The sequence below is a fragment of the Galeopterus variegatus genome, unplaced genomic scaffold, assembly GCF_000696425.1.
Source record: "Galeopterus variegatus unplaced genomic scaffold, G_variegatus-3.0.2 Scaffold548, whole genome shotgun sequence".
Classification (NCBI taxonomy): domain Eukaryota; kingdom Metazoa; phylum Chordata; class Mammalia; order Dermoptera; family Cynocephalidae; genus Galeopterus; species Galeopterus variegatus.
This window is the reverse complement of record NW_007726659.1, coordinates 201,042-224,361: the sequence shown is the minus strand read 5'-3', so window position 1 is coordinate 224,361 and position 23,320 is coordinate 201,042. Positions and strand designations below refer to the sequence as shown.

Below are 23,320 nucleotides of genomic sequence, written 5' to 3'. Positions count from 1 at the left end.
ATTTGACACATTAGGTCTAAGCCCAGTGAAATGGCTGTCATGTACTTTAGAATTCTTAAATTTTTAAATGATTCCCACTCATCCCTGTAGCAAAATCATAGTTAATAACAATTAGCTATCACTCACTGAGTGCTTGCTGAGTGTCAGGCACATCCCTGCCAGTAATTTAATTTTCATAACTTTGTGGGGATGGAGTTATTCTAATCCCCATTTAACAGATGAGGAAAGTGAGGCACAGAGAGACTCAGTAACATAATGAAAGAGCCCACAGCTGTGCAGTATAGATAACAGGAAAATTCATTGCTGTTCTCTTTCATAATATAGTTTCACACAACAAAGAAATCTCTTAATGACACATTTCTCAGAATATGCCCCCACTGTTAAGCAACACATGACTGTAACTGTAACACATACATTGTTTAAACTCACCAGCAAAGGAGACTTGTTTGTTTGTTTTGCTGTGAATCTAGGCCTGGAGGATCCTGGAGTCTGATTATGCTGGGATATACTTCACATCCTCATATCTGCACACACGCACTATTAACTTTCATATTAATATGAAGAAAAAATAGTAATTGTGTTTTCTCTCCTAAGACACATCAGAATCACAGGAACTTTGGATATTTTGGAAGAGTGTAGAATATAAATGTGCTACATAAAATCTTTACTTTAGTTTCTAAAGGATGACAGCTTAAAAAAATCCTGGAAGAAAGTTCTCTCAGGTTTAAGCTGATTTTATTCATTCTAAAAATTATTATATACACTGAAATATACATGCTGAGAAGTAGAAACTTTCATTTTTACATGAGAATGTATAATATTTTTGCCTCAGTAAAGGCAATAGATTGAATTCATAATTAGGGCTAGAACATTTTATTTTAATTAACAATGCCAAAAGTGTAACTTTGAAAGAAATAAGATGAACTTGCTGTTAAGAAATCTATCCTGTATGCAATCATATCCATGCATATATGGTTTTCCTTCATATTCAGCTTACAGTAAAAGCTACCAGAAGACCGCATGCAATTATGATTCATTTTTAGTTGCTTTTAGATATGTTCCAAATTCATATTAGGCATTTATTGAAAACTTAATATGATTACCAGATATGAGAACCAAATGAAAAGAAAAGAAGTGCTGAGGGAGGCTGGGAAGGGGTGGCAGAAAACTTGGGAAGGCTTAACATGGAAGGTAACATTTAGTCTGAGTCTTGAGGGATGAATAGGAACTTTCATGAGATGGGTGTAAGGGGAGCAAAATGGGAACTGAGGCAGTTTCTTCTCTTCTCCTGTTGCTTTCTTTCAACCCTTCTGTGCAGTTTCCTTTTTTATGTCTTGTCCATCATGTGCAGCATGTTCGGTAAGAGGGATGATGGAAACATATCCACAGAAAATGAAGCCCTCACCTTGGAGAGGCTTAGTAGTACCAGAGTCCCAGGAAGCAAACCCAGTTCTGGCCCAGGCCTCAGAGAGAAGGGGTGTGTTCACCAGCCTTCACTCACAGATCAAGGGGTAAGATCCAAGAGACCAAGGCATAGGGGAGTAGTATTGAGGACGAGGCTCTCAGTCTGCCTCTAGTCTGGACAGATGTCACATGCTGGCTCAAGTGTGATCCAGCACAACTCACCAGAGCAAGAGACAGAGAGGGATGTGCGGCCAAAGCCCTAGAGAGTGGTTAAGAGAGTTCATTTTCCTGCGTTTCCTCTCTGCAGTATCTATCACACATGGCAAGCTAGTATGTGATGAGGGGCTGGTCAAAGATTATATTAGTCAGGATCTCCAGAGAAACATAGTCAACAGGATGGATGGATGGACAGACAGGTAGGTAGGTAGGTAGGTAGGTAGGTAGGTAGGTAGGTAGGTAGGTAGATAGATAGACAGACAGACAGACAGACAGACAGACAGACAGACTGAGTAATCATGAGGAATTGGCACATGCAATTTTTGAAGACTGAGAACTTCTGCAAGGTAGAGACCCAGGAAAGCTGGTGGCATAGTTCCAACTTGAGTGCAAAGGCCTAAGAACCAGGGAAGCTGACGTTGTAAATCACAGTTCCAGGCCAGAAGATGAGGTGAGATGTACCAGCTCAAGCAGGCAGGAAGGAAAAAAATCCTCCCTTCCTCTTCTTTCTGTTCCATTGAGGCTCTCAAAGGTTTGGATGATGCTCACCTATGCCGGGAGGGCCATCTACTTTACTGAGTCCACCAAATTCAGATGCTAGTCTCACTTGGAAACACCCTCACAGACACACCCAGAAATAATGTTTAATCGGGACACCCATGGCCCAGTCAAGTTAACACATAAAGTCCAACACTGCAAGGATTCAAGGATTTCGGAACTCTATCAATTGCTGCCATGTCTTGTGCACATACCTTACATTAGATATTTTCATTATTCGTATTACCTTTAATCTACAGTGCCCTATGAAATAGTTGCTACGATCCTCATTTTACAGTAGAGAGACTGAGGTTCAGACCAGTAACGCAGTTAGTTGACACCAGAGAGTAGGAGGCAGCCGGTGGCCACTGTTTGCTATTAAGCTGAAACATTAAAGGGCTGCCTTTTATGCTCTTCCTAATCTCACTGTCCAGCCCCAATAATAAAAATAAGTGAAAGAATACAAAATAAAATTTAATCTTTATTATTTATCTTTTTTGTATTTCATCCTTACAATCAGGTCACATCATGAAGTGCAATTGGTTGCAATCCTTTCATGAACAGTTTACATGTTCCTTTCCTTGTAAGTACCACATTCATTTTGTTCACTTTTCTGATTTAAGAGAATTGTTTTAAACTCTAAATTCTAACACTATATTTCAGCTTTTAAAAGTGAGTAACTAAAACCTCCATCATAAGTCACTCTTCAAATTCACTGATCAATACCCAATCATTTCCCTTTGGAAAAAAAAAGCAGTGGCATTAGCACTTCAGATTGTGAGTGCAGGAGGTGTCTGTTCAAGTACGGCCTGCACCCGCTGTGCAGGGGCCTCACTCTTGCTGTGGACTCGAGCTCTGCTCTTGTATAAAAAGGCCATGAAGGATCACACCATCCATGAGTGTCCTTAATGAAAATGTGGTCCTGAGAACGATGAAGCTTCTTGTTCCCTTAGCTGAATTCACCTAGGGTGCTGTGCTGTCTTGCAGGACTTCTATTTTCTGCTCAAACAACTACTGGGGGTAAACAAGAATACTATGGATCAAGGCTCGTCTGTTTTCCAGTCACTCTCATGAATGTGGACCATGTTTTCATCCTTGTACAAAATTTTCTTCTTCATTCACTCAACATTTATTAAACACCACCACTCTCCCCATTCCATGTGTGACCATTGTTAGTACGCCCTAGGCTTCAGCAAGTAGGACAGCTTATAAAAGTCATTCTTGTAATTAGACTTTTTTTAAGCCATAAAATTGATTTAAAGCCATATTTCACATTTCACAGGGGAAAATCTGTCATATACTTAGATCAGGCAGAGAGATATTGAATCCTTGATATTAAACTGATGGTGATGAAACACATCCTGATCCCTAAGTCAGTGCAGGAGAGGGTAACACACAGTTGTGCAGCTGGGCACTGGCAACTCCAGGGGGTGCCATGCATATAGTCTCTGGTATGAAGGCACCCCTGGAGTTGGCATTGGGGCACCCTGAGAAATGCCACCCATAAGAAACAATGCCGCAATTACAAATTAGTGAAGCAAAAAATAGTACAATACTAACAAGTATAAAGCCTGGTGCCAGACTGTCATGAGTTCAAATCACAGTAACCCTGTGCAAGTTACTTAACTTCTCCAGGATTCACTCATCATCCGTAAATAGAGTTAATAGCAGTATCTACTGTAAAGGTTTGCTATGAGGATTAGGTAACAATATTTGTAAACTAGTATCACTGCCTGACACATGGTAAGTATCATGTAAGTGTTTGCTAAAAAAATTTTAAAACATTTGATTGATTATCCTGTTGATTCTTAGTAATATTACATATGAGTCACATGATCAAAATTGTCAATAATTTCCTTCTCTGTTCTCCATTACTGAAGTTGTTGTTGAAATGCTATCTTACCTCAAACTAGAATAACTTTCATTACGTTTTACGCATTTGTCATACTCTACAGTCATTTAAAAAGAGAATAAAAAATAAAACTCTATAGCAATTATAGAGATATATCTGTGCAAGGACACACATATACTTTGTTACATTGTTTGTAATGGGGAAATACTGCAAACAAATGTGCATGTCTATCAGTGGAAGACTGGATAGCCTGCAGCATACTCATAAAATGTAATCATTTACAACATTTAAAATAAATGAATTAGCTGTACATGAAACAATAAGAGTACATTTATAAAACAGTGTTAAGCAGGAAGAACCCTGAAGAATGTATATAGTATATATAGTAAAACTTCATGTAAAGTTTAAAAACACACCAAAGAAAGTTATCTATCTTGAATACATACATAGATAGAAAATGTGTAACAAAAACAGGAACATGAAGGATACACAGCAATATCAAAATGGTGATTTGAGGAAAGAGGGGCAGAAATGGAATCTAACAGAGGCAAAGAGGGGAGTTCAATTTCATCTGTGATATTTTCTTTCTCAACAAAAAGAAACGATATGAAAGAAATACAGCAAAATGTTAACATTTATTAAATCAGGGTGGTGGGTATTATGTCACATTATTCTGTAATCTTTTTATTTATATTTTCACATGTTCATAATAATAATAATAAAAAGAATGCAATTAAATACAAAACCATAATTATAAAGTTTTCACTCATGTATTTTATTACATCTCCCAGTTAATTTTTAAAAGGGGAGGGGAGATTTCAAAACATTAACATGTCACCAATTGTGCTGGTGTTTTTTATGGATGGCCATATTTCATGAAGTCTGGGCAGCACTTCGGCACAGAGGCTCTAAGGAATGTATTTTCATTATTCTAGAAAGAGTTTTAATGGTCTACTGTACATCAGTGTTAATGGGAGTCATGTAGATAAATCCCCAAGCATTCCTTTTAACAGTTGCATTTTTGCTCAGCCAAAAATAATCTCAGCACTTTTTTGCTTTCCTGGATGATTTTGCTAAGCAAGCGTGTTGTATATTTTCAAGTACTTCAAATGAAACAATATGGAAGCATTTATTTAGGGTGCTATACTTTGCAACTTCTTCAGCACAACAGTAAAGCAACTAATCATTCCCTCGAATCTATGCAATGAATTACACTTTGAATGTGCTATTGATTGGTGGAACAAACAGTATCATAGCCCATGTTTTCAATGCTGTGCATTGAGATGTGGCTGGTGTGCTCTGAGTTTGACAATTCTGTGTTCATTTTGTCAATTAAGTGAGATAGTGCCCGTGACTTTAGAATTGCAGCTTTGAGGTTAAATATACCATCGACCTTTTTATGTCTCATGTACAGTGTATTATGCGTAAAATGTTCACCATATTAATTTTGTTAGGTGTTGTGTACATTCTAACCAGAAAAACAATTTTTAGTGGCTGGAACATGAATGTTTATAATAGGTATATTTTGAGGACCTCAATTTCAATGGTATTTAACATTGCTGAGATTATTAAACATGAAATTTATTAATCATTCTATATTATTTATTAACTGCCTGTTATGCACTGTTGGTAGAGAAAAAGTGATGACCAAGGCCATGCCACTCTCTTCAAATTGTTAATAATCTAATGAGTAATAGAGTCAAGAAAATAGGTAACTATAAGGCAGGGAGGGGAATCCTATATGTGGGGTAAGCAAACAATGTTGGGGGAGCACATAGCAGGAACACTCAGCCCAGTCTAAGGTGGAAGAAGCATCAAGGAAGGCTTCCTGGTAGAAATGTATATGCTGATTCTTCATGTGGACACTGGAAGAAGAATCGTCCAAGCAGAGGAAACAGCACATAGAAAGGCTCAGAGACATGAGAAAACATGCTTTGAGCTAAATGTTCAGGTCATTTTTTTGGTATGAAGAGACGTTACTACTCTGTGGCTATATCTCTTTGGAATTCCTAGCCCAAGTCATGCTGAGGATGGCCATTGGACATCAACCATATGCAAGTCCTAGATCTGATCCTCAGCTCAATGTCCAGGCCCCACCCAAGACCAATTAAATCAGAATTTCTAGGGGTTGGTCCCAGGCATTGGGATTTTTCTTAAAAGCTCTCCAGCTGATGTGAATATGCAGTCAGGTGGAGAATCACTAATTTACAAAATAAATCCTGACATGTGTGTTGATTTATCAGATGAGTAGACAAGTAAGAGAGGCAGAGGTGCTGTGCAAGGACATTGCCAAAATGAGCTGGCGTGAAGAAATGACCTGGGGGATTACATCTGCCAGCCGTGTGTGAGAAGAGTGACTCATATTCTAGCACTGGCCTTTGACGTGTTCAGATAGATAGAATTTCACACTTTTTCCAATTTATTAATTTATTAATTCCAAAAACACTTAGCTAGAGCTAGCTGGTGAGCTCACTTGGGAGAGCACAGGGCTGATAACACTAAATCAAGGGTTCAGCCAGCTGCCAAAAACAAAAAAAGCTAACCAACCAACCAACGAAATAAAAACACTTAGCTGATCCTTGCTACATATCTGTACGCTAGATGCTGTGGTTACATGTATGAGTAAGACATTGAGTCTACCATCCAAAACTCTCAGTCCAGTGAAGAGACAATTTCTAGTCACGATCATCTGAAAGGATCATACATAGCTGGGTACGAGTTGCCCAACTGGGAGTAGGGTTGGTAAAAGTCCAGACAAGAGCTATATTTTGAAGCATGAATAGGAGTTAGCAAGATGAGGAGTGCAGTTCACTGAGACAGAAAGACACTGAGTGTGCTTTGAGTATAGGCTGTGAAAAGTGTGGCATCAAAAACTAAGCTAGAAAACTGGTTGGCCCAAAGGTCAAGAGATCCTTCCCTCCTTGTTGCCAACTAGCCACAAACCATTCTTTGACCATCTCTATGTAGCTGGAAATCTTAGTGTTCGAAAGCCTTCTTAAGGTAGTAAAGACCACCGTATGTGATGGTCATTGGATTAAGGCCAAAGGTAGAAATCAGTAGTTCACAATTCTAAGAGGGGCCCAGAGTCAGGTGAGGATGCAGATTCTGTTGAGGCCCTTGAGGAGCAACTAAAGGACAGCTATAGTACTAAAGGCATGTGGCACAAAGTAGGCAGTCTCTAAGCTGGCCTACAATAATCCCTGCCTCCTAGTACTTACACCCTTATGAATTCTCTCCATTTCAGTGTGGGCTGGACTTACTGACTCTTTTCTAGAGAATAGAATAGGGTAGAAGTGACATTTTAGAGAATAGGTTTTTAAAAAGACTGTGGCTTCCATCTTTGTTCTCTTTCTTGTTCATCCTGGGGTAAACCACCTGCCATGTTTTGAGCCAGTGTTGTAGAAGGACCCTTGTGGTTAGGGACCAAACTCCACCAACAGCCATGTGAGTGAGTTTGGAAGCAGATCCCTCCCTAGTCAACCCTTCAGATGAGACTGCATCCCTGGCTGACAGTTTGGCTGCACCTTATTGGGAGGCCTTGAGCCAGAGACATTCAGTTAAGCTATACCCAGATTCTTGATCCACAAAAACTGTGAGATAAATAAATATTTAGATAAATAAATATAATAAATATTTCTTGTTTTAAATAGCTATGTTTTGGGATAATTTGTTATGCAGCAATAAATACTATATGTAGTCACCATTCACTCAGATTTTCTGCATGTTCCACATCCTCTCTGAAGACCTCACAGGTTGACTACAGAGAGCTACTATTGTTAATAATAATGATTGCCCCACCTGGAGAAATAAGGTTTACTTCATGCCTGAAATATATGTGAAAATAAAGATGAAGAACTAAAGGATGCAAATTCTATTCTGATGCTACCAGGCTAAAAAGCAAGATAGTGAAGATTAGATCTGTTGGCAGCATTAAGAGTGTGGTGAAATGGCACTTTTTTCCATCTGAGAGTGAGCCCCCAACTTCCTCCCTCTCCTCATCACCCCCACACCACCAGTGTGTGCAATGTTCACAGCTGATTATGAAATCAGGATAGCATCCTGAAGTCTTGCCAGAGACCTACTGCCAAGCATAAGCCTTTTTCCATTTGGCAGCATTCTTTCCATTGTATCTATTTTACCACAATCCTGAAATTTGTCATGATTTGGAATTTATGTGTTTATGCAGCCTTTCTTGTACACGTTTCCTTTTATTTTCACATCATGTGTTTGTTTTTCTTTCATATATTCATGATAAAATGTTTTGCATGGTGAGCTAATAACCTGCCCAGTCTTACTCTGGCATAGAAACTAATTCAAAGAGCCAAAATCTACAATATCAATCATTTGCTAAGTAAAGACATGTGAATCTCTGATACATCAATTCATTTATTTAAATATTTGGTAAGTTTATGGTAGAAAATATAATTCTGCAACATTTTAGATTCCTAAATACAGTCATGCACTGCAGAACAATGTTTTGGTCAATGATGAATTGCATATACAATGGTGGTCCAATAATATTATGATGGAGCTGAATAATTCCTGTTGCCTAGAGATGCTGTAGCCATGGTAACATCATAGTGCGATCTATTACTCATGTAGGAGCAACTGGCTATACCATATGGCCTAGGCATGTGTAGGCTATACTATCAACATTTGTGTAAGTACGTTCTATGATGTTCTCACAATGACAAAATCACCTATCAACCCATTTCTCAGAACGTATCCCCATTGTTAAGTGATGTAGGACTATATACAGTTTATTATGTATTGAGAACCTAATCCATTTCTTAACTTTGTAACACAGGAGAAGAAAACCTCCTGGCAATTTTACGACGAAGATGGTGGAAGTATATGATCCTGGGACTGATAGACCTGGAAGCAAATTACCTGGTGGTCAAGGCTTACCAGTACACAACTCTGACCAGTATCCAGGTACCAATGGCTCTCCTTCATTTCTCGACTTCCTCAATTTCCAGATGTAGCTTACTTTTGGCTTATTTCTTGAGAATCTGTAGACTACTCTGTAAATTTAGCAACAAGAGGGAAATTGGTTGCATAAAAATTTACTGGAACTGTGTTTATATGTCCTGTTAATTTTTCTTAATTCACGTGTAATTGGACCTCTTTTTCCTCTTTGTTCTGAATACACGACAATTACCATCAGCAATGTAGGAAAATAATTTGTGGCTTTGAATGCTGCCAACTAATCTTATGTCAGCAGGAGAATTATTAATAAGAAAGAAAATAAATCTATTTTAATTACACTTACAACTTTTAGAATGTTGATAGACTTTGATTAAGTAACTCAACTGCCTAATAATCTTTTCTTTTAGTGTTTTTTAATGTGAAGAATTTGCAACTTGAAGGGACAGGATTTTTCCTAAAGGAACAAGGATTAAGTCCTAAAATGTGTTACGTGTGAAGATAGCTTCAGTGTTTCTTCCTCTCCTACCCTTTCTCTCTCTCTCTCTCTCTGTCTCTTTATTCCTCACACACATGAACACAGGGATACACACACACTCACAATTGCAAGTTTACCTTAGCTTTTCACAATTTTTGCCAGACACTTTACATACCTCATTACACTGTAAATGATAAGCTTGACTATTTTTGTTTCACCCTCATTTCTCTTTGTATGGTAATATTATGAATTTCATAGCCATTCTGAAGCTCCAGGATAAAAGCAGAACAAAACATTGTTCACATATTAGATTTAGCTTAGGTTTGATACTTCAACAAAATTTCTGTCATTCTGTTAATTTGCTTAGGAACAACAATAACAAAAATGGAGAAATGAGCAAACAAAGCACCTGAGTAGCTTTAGTTTACATAGACTGGATGGGAAGCAGTCTAAGCCTTATTTAGCTTTCCTATGATCTTATTTGCAAATGAACTTCAACGATGGCTTGAAATAAAAGTAATTAACAGTAGCCTTTTCCCCGGACCATTTCCATATACATTTTGTATTCCAAGAGCATTTATGGGATGGGTTCCTTAATGAAGATGCACATTGAAGCAGGTAGAAAACTGGTATGGGAGACCTGAGCCTACACTCCCAATTTAATTTTTAAAATTCTGTGGCTTTTGGGCTGATGTTGGATGAAATATAAGGAAATAGCCAGAAGCACTGTGAGGCCCCATCCCTTGCTCAGTAAGTTAACAATGATATTTCACTGGAATTGCTATTTTTCTGTCTTACTACAGAATTAAAATATTAAAATAAACATTTTCATAGAATGCAGCATAAACAGGGTACTAACCAAGGGACAGGGGAAGTAAAAAAGCAATTTGAGCTAACAGTTTTAGAACCATCTTGCCACCTACAACAAATAAACCCATTAACATTAAACACATGGTCAGAACAGAAGGCATTTGCTCTGCGAACCATGTCTGTACTGCTAGTTAGTAATTTAATTCTGTTTTCTCATTGTAAATTGGTGGAACTGACAAGCATCTCTAATAATTTTCCCTTGTTTCTATAAATATTAATTGAGCATATAATATGTGTTTTAATCATGTTGATCAATTAGGAAAATATACTCATATTTATTTAGTATCTGAGAAATGCACTAGTTTCTGCAGGTGATGTAAGAAAGCACATCAGCCTTGCTCTCCAGGAGCTTATGAACTGGTAAAGGGGATAAGAGGCACAGTTCAATGATAGTAAAGCCAAATATGGCAAGAGTACAGAAGCCTAGGGCCGGCCCAGTGGCGCACTGCTACAGTGCGCCGCTTGGGAGCGCGGCGGTGCTCCCGCCGAGGGTTCAGATCCCACATACAGACCGGCTGCTCACTGGCTGAGCGAGGTGCGGGCGCAACACCAAGGGTTGCGATCCCGTTGCCGGTCCCGGTCCGGTACGGGCGTGACACTGAGGGTTGCGATCCGTTGCCGGTCACGAAAAAAGACAAAAAGGAAAAAAAAAAAAAAAAAGAGTACAGAAGCCTAAATGCAACAATTTTCAAAGGCAGAGATGGTAGCTATTTGCAAAGTAAAGAAAGTGTCCATTCAAATCGGACTATGAAATTGGATAAGATGTGGAGAGGGTGAAATATGCGTGTAGCCTGGCACATATAATGAACAGCACGACAGAAGCCTGGGTGCGGAAAACCTGAGGAATATGACTGGAGAACAATTATTCCCATTCGATTCATACAGTTACATAAAAAAAAATTACTGAATACTTAAAATAAATGTTTTCAAGTGTCTTCAAGGACCTGTACTGGGTGATGAATACACTTGTAAGCAAAAATAGACACTATCTATATTCTCATGCACCTTCCAGACAGGTGGGAAAGCAGCTTTAATCAAACAACTAAACGAATGGATGGATGTATAATAATAAGCCAGGATAAGCACTCTAAAGGAAATCAACCCAGTTCTATGAGAATGTTTGTCAAAACAATCTGACTGAACTGAGGGGTTGGGGAAGATTTTCCTGAAAAACTGATGGTGGAGCTGAGATCTAACAGAGGAACAGAAGATTAGTTGGGAGGGAAAGAGATCCAGGCAAAAAAGACAACATGCTCAAGGCCAGATGGTGGAATGGACCCTGACAAGGAAGGCTGTGTCTGGGCAAGGAGACTGAAGAGTGGCACAAGATGGACTGAAGAAGGAGGTAGGGGTCCCACCCATGGGTCCTGACAGTGAGGTCAAGGGTGTGGGTCTTTAGGCTCAGTGCTGTGGGAAGCCACTGGAAGGTAATGTGACAAATTTGAGTTTCCAGGATGACTCTGGTTGTGGTGTGGAGCACAAACTGAAGCAATAAGTACTCATAAAGGAAGTCAGGAAGACAAAGCCCAAAGTGAAGCTGGGGCCATGTAGTGGGAGTCCCCAGTGCCGGGATGAACAGTGTGACTTAATTTTGTAGGTAAAATAGATCCCTGAAGGTTTCTGAGGAAATGAATGATGGTAGGGTGTGACCCAAGCACATTTGTCTTAACAAGAGATATTTCAGTAATGATAGGCAAAGTACCAAATACTCTTGTTTTCTGATTTTCTCAAAAAACGGAGATTTAGAGCAAAAAGACAAGAAGAGCCACTTTTTGCTTTATCCCCTCGCCTTTTCAGTTTATTCACCAAACTTGTGGTTAAATGTCACAAACGATACATGAAGCTTGAGAGCAAAATGATGTTGTTAAATGATTATCGGCTCACAGGAAATTACAAAATTATATAGAGTCCTTTGAACCCTTCACACAGCTTTCCCCCATGACAACATTTTATATGACTTTAGTACAATGTCAAAACCAGGATATTGACATTGATACAATATTGTTAACTAGACTACAGACCTTTTTCAGTTTTCATCCATTTTTACCTTCATTCGTGTGTGTGTGTGTGTGTGTGTGTGTGTGTGTGTGTGTGTGTGTGTGTGGTTCTATGCAGTTTGATCCCATGTGCAGGTTCATATAATCACCACCACAACCAGGACACAGAACTTTCCCATCACCACAATGGGACTTCCCCTGTGAGTTGCACCAACTTGTCACCCCATCCCTGTGGCAACCACGAATCTATTCTCCCTCCATATAATTTTGTCAGCTGGAGAATGCTATGTAAAATGAACTGTACAATATTTATCCTTTTGAGATTGGTGTGTTTTCATATCAATAGTCTGTTCCTTTCTATTGATGAGCAGCATTCCGTGGTATGGATACACAGGAGTTTGTTTAACCAATCACCTGCTGAACCACATTTGTGGTGTTCCCAGCTTTGGGCTGCTGTGAACATTTGTGTGCAGTTTCTTGTATCAACGAAAGTATTCATTTCTCTGGGATAAATGCTCAAAAGTTCAATTGCTGGGTCATATGGTAAGTGCATATTTAGTTTCAGCAACTGTCCAACTAATTTCCATAGTGATTATACCATTTTACATGTCACAGCAATGTATGAGAGATCTGGCTGTTCCCCATCCTCACCAGCATTTGGTGTTATTATTTTTTTTATTTTTGCCATTCTAAAAGGCACATAGTAATATTTCGTTGCAATTTTAATTTGCATTACCATAATGGCTAATAATGTTGAAGTTCTTTTGGAAAAGATATTTTTTAACTTTGCCTTTATAATCAAAAGCTAAAGAAAGTTAGTGGTAAAAAAAGATAATATTTACACAGGACAAATATGATGAAAGAGAGATATTGAAGTGAAGAAACCCAGCTGTTTTCTTTATCATAAAGTAAAAAGAGAGATGGTAACACCATCATGTTGGATTTATAAGGATTTTATTCCGAAGGCACATTTGTGGGTTTGGATCTCTTGACTTATAGAGAATGAATAGGTCGTGCCTGTGACTTTGAGATAGATTAGCAATGACACTTGGATGCATTTTAAAAGCTATGCTATTTTTATAACTGTGCTATATGAACCTTTTCAGTAGAAATATCAGCTTTACTACTTCATGCCCAGAGATTATTCATCTTTTTTCAGCCGTGTAGTACTAAAATGCAAACAGACTAAACTAGTATTTCTGTGAAATAAGATGAAAGCAGTTCTCTTCAAACATGATAAGTTGGTAATTAAAATTAACTCACATTGGAAACAATTTCCAGTACCCTTGCTAGCCATGCTGAAGGGTCTGTACATCTGACACATCCCCTCCTGCACACGTGCATATTTCAGGACTCTTCACATTCTTTAAGCAGTTTCCATCACGAGCAAAGGACAAGAACGTTAAGCCCTCCAATCCTAATTATTTTCCTTTCTGCCCCACTCCTCTGACTTGGGCATGTTAGTAGAGATTTATACAGAACAAATGGCAGCCTCCTCAATGTGCAGTATGACATCCAAACCTGAGACTAATTCTAAAAAGCATGTAAAACATACACACGCAACAATTCATGTCATTGCTTTACCCAGCTCTTGGGCCTTTCTGTGTCTGCTCTCTCTGAATTTTCAGTGGGCTCAGAATTAAGTTGTATCAGATACAAGGAAAGCCCAGGTAGTTTGCACCTTCTCATGTGTCTCTGGAGTCTGCAGTTTAAGCCATATGAGTAGATTTGGCATGCATACTTCTTCATTGATTAAAAAAATGTCCCTGCTAGGTGCTGGGAACACAACTACTGATCAGACCTGAGCACTTCTGTGGGGTGACAGATAGCTACACTGACAATTAGAATATAATATAGTTAGTGTGATGAAAAAAATATGCGTTCAGCTCCACGGAGACACAGGAGAAAGATACATACCTCCCACCCTCAGGATTCACATCACTGTGGTCCAGTATTTGCGAAGTTATGACACATGAGAGAAGGTCACAAAGCAGATTATTTATTTGTAGCCAGCTTGAATTTCCACCTCCGCGGATGAGCCCACAGAGAAAGTACGCCTATGTACATTAGAAACAGGGCCTTCAGGCTTAAATTTACGATTATGAGCTCAGCTTTTAATACTGTATTCCTTCTATATCATTGCTATTTTTACCTGTCCCTGATGCAGGACTGTGGAAGTTTAATGACTATTCAAGAGATATTTTTAAAGTACATTTAAAGACAAAGCTTTTAAAACCAAAGTTCCAACTCCCAAAGGGAACCTGATATTCTGAATCTCTTTCAGATTTCGTAGATCTGGACTTCCTACTCAGTACCATGACTGTGAAAAAAACTTAAATGTGTAGCAGTTCAAATCTAAATATTTGATCAGGTGCTGCATAGTTTTCTGTCCACCTTTTGTCCTGATGTAGGGTAGAAACCCCTGCTCATCATTAGAGGAACACACTAGAACTCTCTTCAGTCTCGTTAGTACCATTCCTAGGCCCATCCCTACACTGGTCTTTAAAGGTGTTCTGCAGAGCTCCTCTCTACAGAAAGGATCTTTTGTATTCCACTTGCACAGACTCTGGGCTCATGGGCTAGTACATGTCTGGGTTCCTTATTCATTTCTTCATCTTCACTTTCCATATGGTAACTGTCACTTTCTACTTTATATGACAATTGTTTGCTTACATATTTTCTCTCCCCTTTGAGTACATAAGATCCTTGAAGATGGAACCTGTGTATCTGGTACACAATAGGTACTGAATACATTTATGATGTGTGGGTAAATGCAAACACAGCTCATCTTTGTTTCCTTTTAGATGCTAAAAATGTATCAAATATTTGAATAAATAAGTTCATGAATGAAAGGATGAATTTTATTGGGCAAGGCAACACAAGTGACCTCTAGTAGGTTTATCATAAATAAGTGCATTTATTTGTAGAGGACACACGTATGGAACCCTAAACACCTTTTAAGTTAACTGTACTATACTCTGGAGATATAAAGATGATGAAAAAACTATTCAAGCTCTCAAGAAGCACAAGTGTTGTGCCTGCAGAACTTGGATGCAGATTCATTCATCTACACTTAGATGTCTAAAGCAACTATACTTTATTTCTTACAATTGATCTAATCTTCATTGTAAACTTTCCCCCAGACACCCTCCCAGCTGGCTAAGTAGTAGCAGGTGGGGAGAAAAGCCTGATTAAAGGTAAAACTTGTTAGTCTCTTCCAGTTTTTTTTTTTTTTATTAAAAGATGACCGGTAAGGGGATCTCAACCCTTAGCTTGGTGTTGTCAGCACCACGCTCAGCCAGTGAGCAAACCGGCCATCCCTATATAGGATCTGAACCCATGGCCTTGGCGTTATCAGCACCGCACTCTCCCGAGTGAGCCACGGGGCCGGCCCAGTCTCTTCCACTTTAAAAACTCTCTTTAGATATTTCCCTTGCTTTTGGACAAATGCTCAGCCTCTCAGACTTCCCACCTTCCATATTCATTTCTGATATGGTATGTGGGTCTCTAGGGAGTTTGTGGACCTTGTGACCACATACTGGACCTGTGGCTAATGTCCCCGATGGGCAGCTGGGCATGCACTTGCTGCATTGGATGTGGAGCTGCTGCTTGGTTCTGTGTCTGGCGTTCTCCTGGCCTCTGCTGTTCTCTCCACCCCAGCAATCGTCTCTCTTTCCCTGCTGACTGCCCCCACCCATCCGTGATTCTCCCTGATGCTGGGGACCTCCAGATGTCTGGCTGTGAATGCATTTGGTCTCTATACTGGTGGTTCATGCCACATGGACCCTCTTTCCCATTTTGCCCCAGGTAAGTCAGCCTGCAGCCCTTTGCAGAGCACTAGGACTTCGGGACATCTTCCAGCAACACAGGTGTTGAGGAGGCTTCTGGTGCCATAGTGCTCTGCTAAGCACACTTCACCCCTAGTTGTTCTCTGATGTAGCCTCTGTAGCTTGGTGTGGTGCTGTCCCAAAAGGAAACCAATGCTTTGTTTCAGTTTTCCCTGGAACTAACTAGCATTCTTTGTACCCTCTGGGCTTTCAATCTGGAGAGGGTTCCTCTGGGCACCTATGACTCAACACTTGTTTCTCCCCTGTCAATTTCCTTTCTTCTTCCATTAACCGCAGGTGGGAGGGACAAGGGCTTCCCTCCCTCTTCCTCTCTGGCATGGACTTCCTCGTCTCCCATCCTCCTTCCAAGGAGACCAGGCCTCCTGCCTCAGCCTCAAGGAAGGGGCAACCTTCCACATTCTGGAAGGAACTCTGAAGTAGCTGGCAATATCAATTCTTGTTATGCTGAAAGGCGAATTGCAGAATTTAGAATCTGTTCTCTCTCCACACACCTGACTTTCTAGACCCTTCCTTGCTAAAGAAGTCAAGAAAGCCAGTATTGTGTTTTAAAGCTGATCAGTGACCTCTTTGTTCTATAAAGAACCTGTTCTCTTTTTCCTCACTGCTCTGTTTTATAGGTATATGGCTCTATGGGACATGAGATTTAAGGGAGGAAATTAAATTTCCAAAATTGTATTGCTATTTTGCTGGAAGACAGATCTGTAAACAAATTCAGTGCAGCATGAAAGGTAGTAAAATGGAGCTATACACAAAATGCCATGGGACTACAGAGGAGTGCCTGACTCTACCCATGACAGGGAGAAATCCTGAGGTGACATTTGAGCGGGGTCTGTAAACCCTGATTTTATTGACAACATGAATCTGACAGTAAAGCAGGCCACTTGGCTCCCTGGTGATTTTCAGCTTCAGTGGTGTACATAGACAGGTTATAAATGAGATGCCCTTACATTTGTTTTCCCTCTGAGCATCAGTTTTCCCACCTACAAATGAGAATAAAAAGCCTGCCCCCTGGTGTGATCACGGTATGCAAACATGACTTTGTGTTTAGTGGCCCATGTTTCTTCAGCAGCCCTTAGGCAAAAATAATGCAACCAACAGTAATATGAGTACATTCTATTGTTCTTATCCTGCCATCAGCTCCTAATGCAGCCTCTAACTCCCTCCTCTGTGAAGTTTTTCAGTCCTTCCTGCAAACATACCTTTCAACACTGGTCTGCCAACGTTCTCAAGCTTGCCTGGGACCCATATGACAATCAGTCAGCTAAGCTGGGACACCCACCACCTTAGCAGCACCTCCAACACACAGTAGATGCTCAATAAATGTCAGCCCCTTTTACTTGCATATTCTCTACTTCATGTATTCTTCCCATTGATCTAATTTAAGAAAAAATAAAGAAGATAACATTTTGCCTAACCAGCTCATGCTTTCACACACTCTCACTCTTGGACAGCAAATTAAAGAGAAGCAATAAATTTCACGGATGCATGCAAAGTGATCTAGGTGAAAGAACTTTCTTGAGACACAAGAGAAGGTCAGAAACCCACCTTCCAATAAGCTTTGCCACTGATTGATTACTATGTTACCTCAGGTCAGACCATTTGCCAGTTAGTAGAGGTGAAATCTCATAAAGATTAATGAGATTGCTGCTAGGTATAAGCAAAATTCTTCCAACCCACTTTGTTGGAGTGAAAATATCAAGGGAAATTGTACAAGCAAGTAAGATATACTCTGTTTGGAATCATGTTTTCAGAATACCAGAAGCTAAACAAACCTTAAAGCCTGGAATGCTGTTGCTTGACATGTGAAGACATTTTCTCCTATTGTATAGGTGTATGTACCGCCTTGTCTACAATGAACAAATTCCTGAAATAATATATCCAAGTACGTTTTTGTGAAGGATTTATATTGTTAACACAGTAGGAAATACACCAGAGTATTTCTTGTAAATCGAAAAATCATTTTGTACTGTAACTCGTATTTGTTTCCTTAGGTATTCTCTCCATGCCCTGAGTTTGTGAAAACTGAAGCACTCCTATCGTCTAGTATTACACAACAAGCAAAGTTTCATATTTAAATTCTCAGAGCTGGTGACCAAATTGCCTAGCCTGGTATATTTGGTGGATAAGGATGGACAGGGCAAACAGGAAGACACAATAGGCCCAGCCTTAGATTTTCTCAAACCTCCTTTCCATTCACACAGATTAATCTGTAACTACTGACTACATTCGACCTCCAAACATGAATGCCCTCCACAGAACACAATTGGCAGAACTGTGGGTGAACATAGGTACAAAATGGACTTTTCTTTTTTTTTAAAGGATCCGAACCCGTGGCATTGGTGTTATCAGCACCACACTCTCCCAAGTGAGCCACGGGCCGGCCCCAAAATGGACTTTTTAATCAGTGTTTGATTCATTTAAGTAAAGAATTGGAAATGCATTTAGTGAGCACTTCTAGAAGAGAGAAAGTGTGGGGTGGACGAGGGGGAAACAGACACAAAGAGAGAAAGAATAACATTGAAAAAACAAATATTTTCTAAAGACCAACTGAACAAAATTTTTAAATTCAAATTTTTATTTACTTTGGAAACTTATGAATTATAAGCATTGATAGAAACTAATTTTGATTAAAGAATAAACTCAGAGTGTCCCAACTGGCCACGTTTTAAGATCTTGCCAATTAAGGTGTACTTATTGACTGAATGTGTTCATTTGGCCTTTAAGTGATTTTTATAGACAAGAAATCTTTTGATAGAAATTTAGAATCATGTTTTTATTCTAAGTCATCTGCCCTGCCTCTCTTCAAGCAAAATTCTATAAATAACATAATTGGTAATTTCTCATAGTTTTCTCCAGGTAATTACTTCCTGGTTCCTGAAACACTAACAATTATTAATGAGGTGATAGAGAATGTCAAAGACTTTCTGTGCTGAATATAAGATTTGAGGATTTTTTTCAACCAATAATCTGGTTTTGGCTTATTTTAAAAAACAATGCTATATCCTATAAAGGATTTAATCAGAGGACACAATATGAAAAGATAATGGACTTGAAAAGAACTAGTATGTAACAAATAGCTTCCATAATTAGGCATTGTAATACAGAATTAAGAAAAAAGCAATTTGCAATTGGTGTTATTATAAACATCTTTATATATAAGAATTCTCTTTACTTTTAAAATAAAAATGTCCTTGAAGTAATACCAATATTTTACTATATGAGACCTAAAGGGGTTTAATAAACATAGCAAAATTAATACATCTAGATTTCATATTACCCTTCAAAGTGCTTATCTATTAATATTATACACTTATTCTAATGTGGCTAACATTATTCAAAATATTGTAGAATTTCTCTTTTGAAATCTTTTTCAGAACCAATTTTAAGTCATGCAAGTTTCTTTATAACTTATCCTTCCTTTGGATCCGGAAAGTACTCATATTTTCTCATACTATCTAGCTTAATCCAGCATTTTGGATCTTTCCAAATAATAAAACCTACCCTCAAAGAATGAGCAATTACTTCCATTAAAGATTTTACAATGAGTGCTCAGAAGGTGATATGGTTTGAATATGTCCCTCAAAGTTCATGTGTTGGAAACTTAATCCCCAGTGCAAGTTCTGAGAGGTGTTATCTGGGGAGTGGGTTCTTGATAAAAGAATGAGTTTGACCTCTCTCTTTCCCCCCCCCAACCCCTTCTTCCCCTCTCCCTCTCTCTCCTGTGCTCTCCGGCTATGTGATGCCTTGTATCATGAGATGATGCAGGAATACATAGCCATTTAGACTTCCCAACCCCCAGGACTTTTTGAGCCAAGTTAATTTGAGCCAAATTAATTTCTATTCATTATAAATTATCCAGTCTCATCTATTCTGTTATAACAGCACAAAATGGAGTAAGAAGGCACTTTCAGAGTTCAAAATGTTTTTGAGTGATGGCACCTTCATTAAAATACACCCATGACTTTCCAGAATGACTATCTTGAATGACAACCATGTTCAGATGAATGAATTCCAGTGCATTACAGAAGATTAGATATGTAAACACCTGTGCACCCTGCTCAGTAACTGGCAATTTTCTTCTTCCCTTTTAAAAAAAAACCTCATTATTTTCAAGGCACACCTTTCATTATGCATGAACATAGTTGACATAAATAGGCAGAATAATGGCCTTCAAAAAATGTCAATGGCCTAATCCCTGTAAGATGTAAATATGTTACTTTAAATGGCAAAAGAGACTCTGTATATGTGATTAAATTAATAATGTCAAGATGGTGAGATTATCTTTAATTATCTGAATGATCCCAATATAATCATAAAGGTTCTTTGAAAAGAGAGGCAGGAGTTAGAGTAGGAGGAGACATGACAGTGGAAGCCTAGGTCAGAGAGTCCGAGAGTCAAAGATGCTACACTGCTGGCTTTGAAGATGGAGGAAGGGGCCATAAGGCAAGGAATGCAGGCAGCCCCTACAGGATGAAAAAGGCAACAAAAGCGATTCTCCCCTAGAGCCTACTTACAGAGGAAATGCAGCCTTGCCAACAATTTGATCTTAGAATTTCTGAACTCCAAATCTGTAAGATAATAAATTTGTGCTGTTTTAAGCCACTAAGCTTGTGGTCATTTATTACAGCAGCAATAAAAAACTAAAGCAGTTGGAGATAATATTTAATTCCTTCTCACCTGCTGTTGACTGAATGTTTGTGCCACCCAAAATTCACATGTTGAAGTCAAATCCCAGAGGCGATAGTATTTGAAGGTTGGGCCTTTGGGAGGTGATTACTTCATGAGGATGGAGCTGTTGTGGATAGGTTTAGTGCCCTTATAAAAGAGGCCTCACTGACCTCTCTTGCCTCTCAAACCATATGAGGACACAGCAAAAAGACTGCCATTTATGTCCTCACCAGACACCAAATCTGCAGGTGCCTTGATCTTAGATTTCCAGCTTCCAGAACTATGAGAAATAAATTTCTGGGGGTTTTAAGACACCCAGGCTATGGTGTTTTGTTATAGCAGCCCAAATGGACTAGGATACCACCCACAGGCAGGTTTGGAGGCACTGACTTCTTGAGGACCTTCTCCAAAAAGAACCAGAAACTCGGGTACAAGAGCAGGTTTCTCTTGCCCATCTGTGCTCTCATTTCCATTGTTTGAGAGAAGGATCCTGCCCAGAAGCTGTTCCTTCTTTGTGGTTTACTAAGATTCCAGTTCTCCCAATACTGTCTAGATGGGCTCCTTAGAGGAGCACTTTGGTGCTGTCTGCCTTGCAAATATGCACAGGAAAACATTTCTGTGCCTTGACTGGTTCCATTGACAGAAGTGCTCATTTCGAGTCAACCACTACACAAAATTCACGTGTAAGAAAAGGTTAAAGTAGGAGAGTTTCTTTGTGCTTAAAAAAAGAAAAAACAAAATCAAAAAATGTACGTAGTCTGCTTCCATTGGCAATGCATTTGAGGAGATGTGTTCGTAAATCAGAAAAAGCCTGTGAGCTGCTTTAAGACTGAAGGGTACAATGTTAAAGCTGCAGAGACTTTTTAAGACTCAGACAATGAGAATTCATAGACACACCAACACCTGAGAAAACAGCAGAAGCTATTTTTGTCCCTCTTCTTCCTTCCCTCCCTCTTGTTTATATTTTCTGAGTTGGAGCCATTTCCAATTTAAGAGCCCTTGAACAGGAAGACAGTGTGTGACTTGGCATTTTTTAGAGCCATTAAGTAGGGGGCTCTGTGAGTCGTTTAGGAGCTGCGACACCATCTCAGCCAGAAAATGATGACAGGAGAAAGCAACTGCACGGAGCGCTCACCTTTGGTTCCTTATGGCACAAATTATCTCAGTAAGCAGCTTTATGCAATGCCAGTCACCACAATGACAGCAAATCTCCCCAAATGGTTTAGAGAAATAGAAATTATTTATCACTTCATTTGCTATTCATTCATTCAACATTTACTATCAGCCAGGCAAAGCAATAAGCACCTCAGGTGACTTCGCTCACATGTCACCTTCTTAGTGGGTAACAACCGACCACTCTGTTTAAAATGGCAACCTCCTCCCTCTCCTCTCCCCTGTTTTATTTTTCTCCATAGTCCTTATTATCATTGGCATACTGTATACTTAATTGTCTGTCTTTTCCTACATAAGATGACAAACTCCAGAAGGCAGGGAATTTTTTTATTACCTGGACTTTTTTTTTTCCTAGGATAGTGCCTGGCACATAGTAGGTGCTCCATAAATATTTTTGAATTAATAAAATAGTCATAGGAACCCTACTGTGTGCCAAGTGCCACCCTAGCTTCAGGAAATAAAACCGGGTGCAGGAGAGAAAAATTTCTGTCCTTCTGGAAGGTGATTGTGTTTTAGCATAAAAAGTACAATTCAGTGTTACAAAGATCTATGGGGGCCACTGAGGGGGCACTTAATCTGGATTTAGGGAGCCAGAGAGGGCTTCCTGGAGAAAGTGTTGTCTACAATGAACTCTGAAATATAGGTCTGAATGGGCCAAGCAAGGGGTAGCAAGGAAGAGAGATATCAGAAGAACTCCAGCAGAGGGAGAGCATGTGTAAAGAAATCAGTCAAGAAAGACCATGGCATGATCAGGAACTAAAAATGCTTCTGTACGGAGTTTGTAGTGGTGGTGGATATTTTTTGTTTTTTCCTTTTTGGTTGTTTTTTCTTTATTCAATTTTTTTTTATTGTGCTAAGAACATTTAACATGAGCTCTACCCTCAATGAATTCTGAGTGCACAATACAGTATGGTTAGTTACAGGCATAATGTTGCACAGCAGACCTCTAGGACTTATTCTCTTGTGTAACTGACATCATGGAGTCTGAAAGAGGAAATGGTCAAAAAAGAGGTTGGAGAGGTAGCCAGTGAAAGATCACAAAAGGGCTTATAAGCTACATTAGGGAGTTGGGGCTTAATTCTGAGGGGTTCTTGTGTAGGAATGACATGATGAGATTTGTAGTATAGAGGATCATTCACATGGTCTCATCAGGAAGCAGCGAATAGGATGGGACAAGTGAAGAATTTCTAAAGAAATTTAGATGGCTCAAAAGACAGGACATGGTGACTTATTTAATGTGTGGATAAAGAAGATCAGTCAGTGCCTGCTTTACTCACTCATGTGCTCAGAATATATTTACTGAACATATATCGCCCGCACTTTTCCGTGGGTGCTAGACATATAGCATGAA

The 23,320-nt window shown here is 39.2% G+C and overlaps 1 protein-coding gene across 1 annotated transcript in view; it reads left to right on the top strand.

Moving 5' to 3' along the window:
* SLC35F1 (solute carrier family 35, member F1) overlaps positions 1 to 23,320 on the top strand; it is a 149,893-nt gene that overhangs the window by 62,697 nt on the left and 63,876 nt on the right. Inside the window, exon 2 of the mRNA XM_008569955.1 lies at positions 8,817 to 8,944. Within this exon, the coding sequence (XP_008568177.1) occupies positions 8,817 to 8,944 (128 nt within the window). The remainder of the gene's footprint in view (positions 1 to 8,816; positions 8,945 to 23,320) is intronic.